This window comes from Ictidomys tridecemlineatus, chromosome 6, assembly GCF_052094955.1.
Source record: "Ictidomys tridecemlineatus isolate mIctTri1 chromosome 6, mIctTri1.hap1, whole genome shotgun sequence".
Classification (NCBI taxonomy): Eukaryota; Metazoa; Chordata; class Mammalia; order Rodentia; family Sciuridae; genus Ictidomys; species Ictidomys tridecemlineatus.
Genome location: NC_135482.1, coordinates 60,950,380 through 60,960,012, shown reverse-complemented (window position 1 = coordinate 60,960,012; position 9,633 = coordinate 60,950,380). Strand labels below are relative to the sequence as shown.

Sequence of the window (9,633 nt, the reverse complement as noted above, 5' to 3'; positions counted from 1 at the left end):
CTCTCCCAACTTTATTAATGGGTCTTCAGAGAGAGGGGTTCCTCAGATCATCCATTATCCCTGTCTCTTAAAGGGGGATGAAGGTGGATAAATACCTAGGCTTCCCTCCCCACCCCAACAAGCAGTGTGGTAGGGAGTGCCCAGGTCTCTCAAGAAAGAAAACGGTGGAACGCTATTTCTGCAGAACTTTTTATAGACCAAAGTCTATACTAGAGGTGGAGGTTGGAGGCCTGAGAAGCCAAGCTCCTTCCCCACCCTCAAACTCCCCCACCCCCCGTTTTTTTTTTTTGTTTGTTTGTTTGTTTGTTTGCAGTGCAGAAGATTAAACCCAGGGTTTTGTACTTGCTAAGCATGCTATGCAAGCAAACAAATCATCTTCCACAGCTGCATCCCCAGGCAAGGCAAACCTCTTCAAACACAACTTGTAGCTTCCAAATGCCAGGGTTCCCCCTTCTTTAGTTCTAATGAACTCAGTGTCTTCTGGATCTCAAGGTTCCCTTTATCAGTCCCCTTCTCTGAGCCAGTTCAATCTGTGGCCTCCATCTTGGTTCCCCGGGGCACCAGGAAGATGGTCCCATCTGCAGCCTGTTGCAGAGCATACTCATCAGGGGAGTAGCTGTTGCCAGATTCATCCCGAAGGTGCTGGAAAATGTCACGGTACAGCTCTGCCAGCTGTTGGCGCATGACCTCCAGGGTACGGTCTGCCTCTCCCCGGGCCCTGAGAAGCCTCTCCCTTTCATTGCCCAGCCGTTCCAGCTCTCGTTCCAACTGCACAATAGTTTCCAGCTTTCTCTTACGACAGTTCTGGGCAGCCACCTTGTTCTTGCCCCGACGTCGGATGTCCCGAACTAGTGCCAGCTGGCTTTCAGTCAGCGGATACCGTGCCAACAGCTCATTAAAGTCATCTACCGGCAAGTTGACAATCTTATCTGTAGGGAAGGGAATCTTCATGGCCAGAGCCCGACGCTCATCCCGACTTCCTGCCTCGCCCCGTGCAGTAGGTTTAGTGCGCACCGGGCCTGAAGAGGGCTCTAAGGCCAAGTGGGTCTCAGCAGGGGGCAAGGCATAGTTGGGGTGGGCCAGAGAGTTGGACATAAGTGAGTAAGGGTACTCCACTGGATACATCTCTACACACTCATTCCGCCGCCGGCCAGCCTCTGTCCCCTCCAGCTCTAGAGATTCAGCATCACTGTAGTTGAGGGATAATCCTGAGTCTGATTCTGGGTCCTCTTGGGGCTTGGGTGGCCCCGCTGGCAGCCCAATGTCCAGAAGGGTTAAGGGGTCTGGGAGGGGCTCACTGAGCAAGCCTGAAAGGGTCAGTGGCTTAGAGACTGGAATGGCCATGTTGCCATAGGAGTATGGGGGCTCTTCTGGAACATGAGTCACAGATGCTGGGAGCTCATAAGGTGGTGGAGGAAGTGGAAAACCTGGATCTGGGTGGATTGAACAGGGACAGTAGGTTGGGGGTGGTGGAGGTCCAGGGTATGGGGCCTGGGCTTGGAGCTCAAAGGATGGCTCACTTGGAGCATTTAGACCCTGCAAGGAAAGAGAAAAGAGTTTTGAGACAGGCTGCCAAAGTGAAGCCAGCCCTGGGGCTGGGGTTGTGGCTCAGTGGTAGAGCACTTGCCTACTAGCATGTGTGAGGTACTGGTTTTGATCCCGGCACCAAATAAAAATATTAACAAAGGTATTGTGTCCATCTACAACTGAAAAAAAATTTTTAAAAAGGTCCATTGACAACTAAAAAATATTTTAAAAAAGAAATCTGGGGATATAGCTCAGTTGGTAGAGTGCTTGCCTCACATGCACAAAACCCTGAGTTCAATCCCCAGCACCAAAAAAAAAAGAAGAAGAAAAAGAAGAAACCAGCTCTATCACAGTCCTTCCAAAGACCCAATGAGGAAAGATGTGCACAAAATTGGAAGCTTCTTGCAAAGTGGAGATGCAACCATTCCAAGAAGAAAGCAGCATAAGCAAGAATAGAGGTCACTGGGGTCGGACTTCAGAGAAGACCACCTAATATTAGAACAATTACAGAACCTCCTCCTCAAGAGAAGCTCTTACTGTATTAAAATGGCTCCTGCTCCATTATTTCCTTCAGGAAGGCAAGGTATTGTTAGCCAAGATGACCCCTCAGAACCCCTTCCTGCTGTGGTAATCTAGGGACAAAGGGTCAAGTTCAGTCCCTGGCCATGCCCTGGGTGCCAGCAGAGGGAGCTGTTGTGTGGAAGGAGGGCCTAGGGCAGATCCTGAAGGTGCCAGGGCCAGTGACTGGAGACAGGCACAGAGCCAGGCCTGGAGGCTAAGAAGCACCTTGGGGAACCTGCACAAGCTCTACCCTCTAACTCTTCAGTCCTTCTGTCCCTGCCCAGGTGCAGCGAGGAGAGAACATGCTGGAAACAAGGCCCCCAACCCACGTAGGGGAGCCACCTTGCTCCAACCCAGCTGGGGACAAAGGCATCATTGTTAGGCCAACAGACACCCCTTTGTCCAACTTGTAGGAGGAGAGGACCCCGGCATAGTCTGACTCCCCTTCCTAAGGCCCCTGAACTACTGCTCTTCTACCTGGGGGAAAGGGGCCCGTTGCTAAGGGCAGGGGGAGGAAATAAGGGAAGAAGATGAGCAGGATTGGAGGAGAGGGAGGTCAAAAGAGAAGGTGAGAAAGGGAGGGCAGAAAAGGAGGTAGGGTAGAGAGAGGCGAGCAGGCAGTTTCTGAGAGGGGCCTCTACCCTAATCAGACCCTTCCCTACCCACCACTCCTTCCCCAGCCATCCACGCTCCCATCTCCCCATTGTCCCCAGATGTTTCCATGCACACTCCCCAGCATTTCTTTTCCTCTGTTGGCAACACTGGCAGCCTGAGATCTGCTCCTCCCACCCCTGCGCCAGTCCTTTCCTCCTGCGCACCTGCAGCTCAGCAATGGACATGATCTCTTGCCATGTCAGTTCCATTTCGCCCAGCTCCACAGTGGGCAGCTGTGTCACCCTGTTCCTGCTCTGCTGGGGAGGACACGGGGGCATCCTACTGGGCCAGGATCTGGGCCAGGTTCCCCCAAAGCCCGAAGGGCCTCCACAACCTGTATGGAAGGAAGAAAGGCATTAGAGCAGCTTCTGCCAGGCCTGGCAAGTTTGTCCTGCCTCTGGGCTTCCTCCAGCTTCACCTAAGGGGAGGGAGACCTTGCCGGCGCACTCATGTTGGACTTTTAAACTGGAAGGTCCTTTTGTATGATGTGGTCTCCATCGCAGCTACCATGGCCATGGCAGTTCCCTTAGGAGAAGCGCAGTAAACTTTTACCTTTTTTTCAAACAAGGTGCTTTCTCCTTGTCCTACTTCTCACTCTCCAAAATTATATTTCCTGGCCAGAGACAGGGTCAGATCTTCTGAACTTCTTAAACTTGGTTTGGTTTTCCATCTTGGGAAGAAATATCAGGAGTCACCCCAGCTTTCCTCCTGAGTCTTCAGTTTTTGGTCTCAGTCTTTTCTTCCTGAGAGTAAGTGGGGGATCCCCTAGGAGTGTTTGGGAAGTGCAGACAGCCCCTCCCCTTCTCTGATAGGGCCCAGGCCTGGTGGCTGATAGCAGCCCTGCCCTCTCCTCCTATCCTGACCCTGGGCTCCCCTGCCTGGGCAAGATAAGAGGTTTATCAGCCTCAGGCAGCAGGGGCAAAAAAGGAATGGGTTCTAGAGACACTGGACCTCTTCCCTGTGTCTCCATAGGGTCATTTTGGCCATACCCTAACTCACATAAACAGGGGTCTTTCCTCTTCCGAGAAAATATGACAACCACAGCAAAGACTTATTAAGTCCTTGTCAAAACTGTCCTAAGCCAGGCATAATGGTACACTCACTTAATCCTAGCAACTTGGGAGGCTAAAGCAGGAGGATCACAAGTTCAAGGCAAGCCTCGTCATCCTGTCATCCTAGTGAGACTATTAGTAACCGGGCAAAACCCTGTCTCAACGAGAGAGAGAGAGAGAGAGAGAGAGAGAGAGAGAGAGAGAGAGAGAGAGAGAGAGAGAGAAGAGTAGAGAAGAGAAAAGAAAAAGAACTGTTCCGGTGCTTTACAAGCATTATTAGTTTATAAGATTGATTTTCACAGTTAGGTGCAGTAGCACACACCTGAAATCCCAGTGACTAGGGAAGCTGAAGCAAGAGGATCATCAACAACTTAGCAAAACTCTGTCTGAAAATAAAATATTAAGGGCTGGGGGTGTGGCTCAGTGTTAAAGAGCCCCTGGGCTCAATCCCAAGTACAAAAGAAAGAAAAGATTTCTACAGATCCTATAAGTATGTCTTTGATTCAAGCTGAAAAATGGCAGGATATGATCTGGAACCTGACTCTGCTCATCCATAAGGCCTCCCAGTATCATTTCTGGGTCTTCATACTCTGGGCCTCTATAGGCAGTCTGCTTCAGTCAGTTCTTTTTGTGGTGTCTCAGTCCCTTTTCTCTTCTGGGCAATCTCTCTCTCTCTCTCTCTCTCTCTCTCTCTTTCCTGTACCAGGAGTTGAAAATTGAACCCAGGAGCACTTTACCACTGAGCTACATCCCCAGGCCCCTTTTTTTTTTTTTTTTTTTTTTTTTGAGACAGGATCTCATTAAGTTGCTTAGGGCCTTGATAAATTGCTGAGGCTGGCTTCAAACTTGCGATCCTCCTGCCTCATCCTCCTGTATCGATGGGATTACAGGTGTGCACCACCATGCCCTGCTGGGGAATACCTCTTTAGACCTTTGAGTACTACACTCCTATCCAGAGCCTGTTCTTTCCTCATTTATAAAACTAAGAAGTTAGACAAGTTGAACTTGGAGGTCCCTTTCTGCTTGACAGCTTAAAATCCCCAGAAAACCCTTATCTCTGTTTGTCTTCTCTCTGGTCCTACCTTTCTATTCCCTGACACTGCATCTGTTCTCCTTGACTTCAGCAAGAGAAGTAGATTTAGCAGGGGTTTTCTGATCTCTGAGGCCAGACACGGCATGCCTAGGTTTACACACCACCACCATTACCACCACCACCACATGGAAGAGAAGCAGGCTAGAATAAAGGAAATTTATGGGACAGAGGATAGGACTGGATAACCTCACCCACCCACCCACCACAAGGATTGACCATCACAACCATTTAATAAGGAATTTACTCTTGGACTTAACTATAAAATTGGTGGAAAGTACAAATTATTCTTTTGAAAGAGGATCTCCCTGAGTCCTGTCTCCACCCCCTTATTATAGTACCATCCCCAGAGCTGGGAGTCCATGTAGGCACAGGCCCTTGGCCAGTGGGCAGAGTGGGTGGGGTGTTTATGTCTGTCCAGGATGCCATTTCAACACCGGAAACCTACCCTCCCCCACCCAGGTTTGGCGGAAATTGCCCAAAGGCAAAGTGAATGGAGAAGGGGGCTTGGAGGGCAGGGACAATGATTCTTGCTTCACAGTTCTTTACCCACCTCACCCCTCCTTTGTCTCTCTTGTCTTCCTGGATCTGAGCCAAAGGTGCAGTACAAAGATTCTGCTCTAGGAGGCAGGAGACCAGGTTCTCTGGCCTTCAAGATGCAGGACCCTGGGCAAATTACTTCACATTCAGTCTCTTCCATCAAATGGAGACAGGACTGAAGAAAATTATTGCTGAGAGGAAATAGATTACATCTAGCTCTGGGAGTCACAACCTTTGTGTACCACATTCACCTGGGATACGTGTAAAAAACAAGATTCCAGAAAGCTGACCTGCTGGGTTAAATTCATAGCACAGGAACTAAGAACCAGCATTTTAACAAGTGCCTGATGATTCTCATGCAACAGCCCAATTTCACCATGAGAAACACTAAAATAATCCATCTGTATGGATTTATAGGAAAGAACAGAAAACCAGAAAGGAGATCAGCAAATGTTCTTCTCTAGACTTCTTCCAGCTTCAAAACCTTGATCTAGGCTGGGCTGGGGGTGGGGGTGCATTTCTGTAATCCGATGAGAGTTCAAAGCCAGCCTCAGGCAAAAAGCAAGATGTTAAACAACTCAGTGAGACTCTGTCGCTAAATAAAATACAAAAAGTAGGGCCAGGGATGTGGCTCAGAGGTCAAGTGATCCTGAGCCCAAACTCCAGTACCCTCCCCACAAAAAAATAAATAAATAATTTGATCTAGGCAGTTCATCTCTGAGCCTAGATGTCATGAGCCTTTGTTTTATTCTGTTGTGAGACAGGGTCTTGCTAAGTTTTCAAGGCTGGCCTCAAACCTGTCATCCTCTCTCCTCAGGCTCTTGAACAGCTGGGATGCACCACCACACTGGCTAAATCAGCCCTTTCTGATGAAGACCTGGAACTCGGTCTTCCCCTTCTTGCTGTAATAGGAAAATGAGAACATGGAAGAAGAGCAGGGGGAGGCAGGAGGCTGAGAGAGAAGGGCCAGCTTGAGCCAGCTGTCTGGTGCAGCAGCAAGGATGCACCAGGCTGCAGGGGAAGTAAGAGCTTGATATTCTCCAAAACTCAAGAATGAATGATGGTCTTTATAACAAGTGAAAGTGAAGTAAAGTTTAGGGGGTTCTAGAAGCCTACCTTTCAGAGGACCAGCAAGTTGGCAGCCAGTGGCTAGATCACTAAGGAGGATGTAATCAGAAATGAATCAGACAGAACGGCCATAAAGAATGCAGAAACAGCTGGGTGTGGTGGCACAAGCCTATAATCCGAGGAGCTCAGGAGGCTGAGACAGGAGGATTTCGAGTTCAAAGCCAGCCTCAGAAAAAAGCAAGGTGCTAAGCAACTCAGTGAGACCCTGTCTCTAAATAAGATACAAAATAGGACTAGGTATGAGGCTTAGTGGTCGAGTGCCCCTAGGTTCAATCCCCCGTATTAAAAAAAAAAAAAAAAAAAAAAAAAAAAAAAAAGGGCCCTGTCTCTAAATAAAATATAAAAAAGGGCTGGGGATGTGGCTCAGTGGTTTAGTGCTCCTGGGTTCAATCCCCTGTACTAAAAAAGGAAAAAAAAAATGGGGCTGGGGACATAGCTCAGTTGGTAGAGTGCTTGCCTCACACACAAAGCCCAGGGTTCAATCCCCAGTACCACAAAAAAAAAAAAAAAAATCAGAAACAGGGGAAAGAAATACTGGAAAAGAAGTAGAGTGAACTTCCCTATGTCCCTTTTCTTTGTAATTAGCAGCTCTAAATCTTGACGTCACACAACCACTTTACTTCATTCCTTCTCTTATTTCTCAACATTATGGATCAGGTAGAAATGGAGTCACTATCAGGAACGAAAATCCATCCTCCTTATTCACCCAGATGGTGTCAGTCAGAAGGATTTTTCTTTTTTCTTTTTTTTCTTTTTTTTTTTTTTGGCAGTGTTGGGAATTGAACCCAAGTTCTTGTACATGTTAAGTACCACTGAGCTATATCCCCAAATCTCCAGGAAGATCTTATCACAATCCCGAAGTGTTCACAGAATAAAACAGAGCTTTATGCTTAGGGATTCAGGATCATTTGGAGAAGGATGCTGGTGGGAGGAGAATATTTGGCCCCCACTGCTCTCCAAGGCTCTTAACTTCCTTGACAAAGGAGTATGATAGAGAGGGGGCTTGCCCCAGTGTCCCAGTTCTCAAGCTTATTAGACTACTTCCACTTCTCCAGGTGTCAATACAGGGGAAAGATCAGTAAAATTTGGAGTGTGGGTTATCAGGTAACCAACTTAGTTAAAAAGATTAGGAAGAACTTCCAAAGAGGAAGAAGCACACAGAGGCAAGACAGAGAAAGTATTTGTGTGAAGGAAAAGGGAAGAGAGAGATTTGAGCAGAGTGAGTGCAGTCCTCTGGGGACATATATGACTCAAACGTGTATGGGAACAAGGGAAAGGGGAGGGGGACAGGTTTCTGCTATCCTGTCATTCTATCCCTAGACCCCAAATTCCAATCTTCTGACACCAATGACTAGAGACTCTGGACCTCAGCAGATCAGATACCATCCCCATTCTCTTCCACCGCATCCCCATTTCCCCAGTAGCCAAGTTCCAGATGGAAGGAACGACACTGTGGTTGGGATGCCTTCCTCTCTGTTGCAGTGCCAGCTGATCCCGACTGCCACGGGGCCCATACAAGAGAAGGGATAATGAGAGGCAAGATCCCAGCACTCTTCACCCAACCAACACATCTTGCTGAAGCAACACTTCTCAGAAGTCCAGACATCCAGGGTCTCCAATCCTGCGATTCCCCACAATCTTCCCAGCATGCTGGACAATGCAGCAGAATGAAATGGTGTTACCATAACACCTGGGAGTCTCTGGGTTCCCCCAGGACACCCCACCAGTTGAAAGGTTCCTTCTGGCTACTCTTCAGTCCCTCCGGAGTGCCTCAGGTGGTCGGCACCCACAACCTCCCATCGGAAGGATCACAGAACACCTAAGAAGCCATCTAGATCTTCTCCCAGAGGAGTTCCCAAAGATGTCAAATTCCTAAACCAGGGGCAGTCTGGGAAGGTCTCCTAGAACCGTACTGAAAGTTGGTTATTTTCTCCTTCCACCTCCTCCACCTCCCCAGCGTGACCCGTGGGTCCTCCTAGGATCGCTCCCCTCCCCCACCCCACCTTTCAGGCACCTGTGGCAGAATCCAAGCAGGATGAGGCGAGGGGTGAGGCTCCGGGTGTTGGCTCTGGGGAGGCTAGGTCAGAGCTGACACCTCCTGGGCGAGGATCCCTGTTACCTCTGAGAACCGTCCAGGGCTGCGCCCCGCCCCTGGGCCATTTCTGGGCGCTGAGTGTGGAGGCTCCAACCCGCTGAGCGCAGAGTCCTGAAGCTGGCTGGAGCACCGGACTGGTCTCTGAAGCCCTCGGTCTGAGTTCTCAGTTCTTCCTCCAACCCTCCCCTTTTCCCCGTGGCCCTCCTCTCCTCCTGCCCCTTCTGGCCAAGAGAGGAAACTTGAGCCCGGTGTGGTTTCTGCCCACACCCCGCCCCCGCCTTACTCCCGGCCAGCGGGGGCACGCAGGGCTCCAAGCCTCTCCCAGCCCTCCTTTTCACTCAGGAGTCCAGCCAGGTCTGCGTTTCTCCCATGCATATGATGAATTCCAACCTGATGGTCCACTCAAGAGTGACCTCTAAACTGTATGCAGGTCGGAACCTCCTTCCTCTGTCCCCATGGCTTTCTTAGCGACAGGGAAACTGAGTCATAGCAAGGTGAAGGGCTGCTAAAGGTAAGGACCAGCTGTCTAGCTTCCCAGTTGTATAGGCAGGTGGGCATTTAGGGTACAGCCTCTCTCTAAGGAACACCTAGGCCCTGAGAACACCTAGGTTAGGGACCTATTTGGGGGAGGAGGGGCTGCTGGCTGCTTTGATGTGTCCTTTCACCTTTAGACTTCTCCCTTTCCCCCTCAGCCTCAGATGTCCCAGGACAAAGGCTTCTTTCTTGGCCAGGTTTTTTGTTTTGTTTTGCTTTGCTTTGTTTTGTCAGTGTGTGCCGAGACTTGGTTTGGGGGCTGCCCATAAAGGAGACCCCTGCCTGCCTCTGCTTCCTTTCTTCCAGGCAAGGTACCCAAGCCACATGGCAGCCACATACCCTGGACAAGCCAGGACACATGTGCAGGTTATCAGATTCATCTCCAAGCAGCTCTGCATCAGGCCTACCTGTACCCCTAGAAGTGTCTCTCATTCATCCTTTTGTCTCCAAGA

The 9,633-nt window shown here is 49.5% G+C and overlaps 1 protein-coding gene across 2 annotated transcripts; it reads right to left on the bottom strand.

Annotated features, from left to right (window-relative positions):
* Positions 1-276: 276 nt before the first annotated feature.
* Positions 277-8,854, bottom strand: Nfe2 (nuclear factor, erythroid 2). Of its 2 annotated transcripts, XM_005325077.4 has the most exons (3): positions 8,567-8,854; positions 2,907-3,076; positions 277-1,536 (listed from the first exon to the last, which is right to left on the bottom strand). In XM_005325077.4, exons 2-3 carry the CDS (start codon positions 3,018-3,020, stop codon positions 526-528), a joined length of 1,125 nt encoding a protein of 374 aa, XP_005325134.1. In that variant the 5' UTR covers positions 3,021-3,076; positions 8,567-8,854; the 3' UTR covers positions 277-525. The 2 variants fall into 2 exon arrangements, with proteins under 2 accessions (XP_005325134.1, XP_077909509.1); XM_078053383.1 differs by lacking the exon at positions 2,907-3,076.
* Positions 8,855-9,633: the final 779 nt, after the last annotated feature.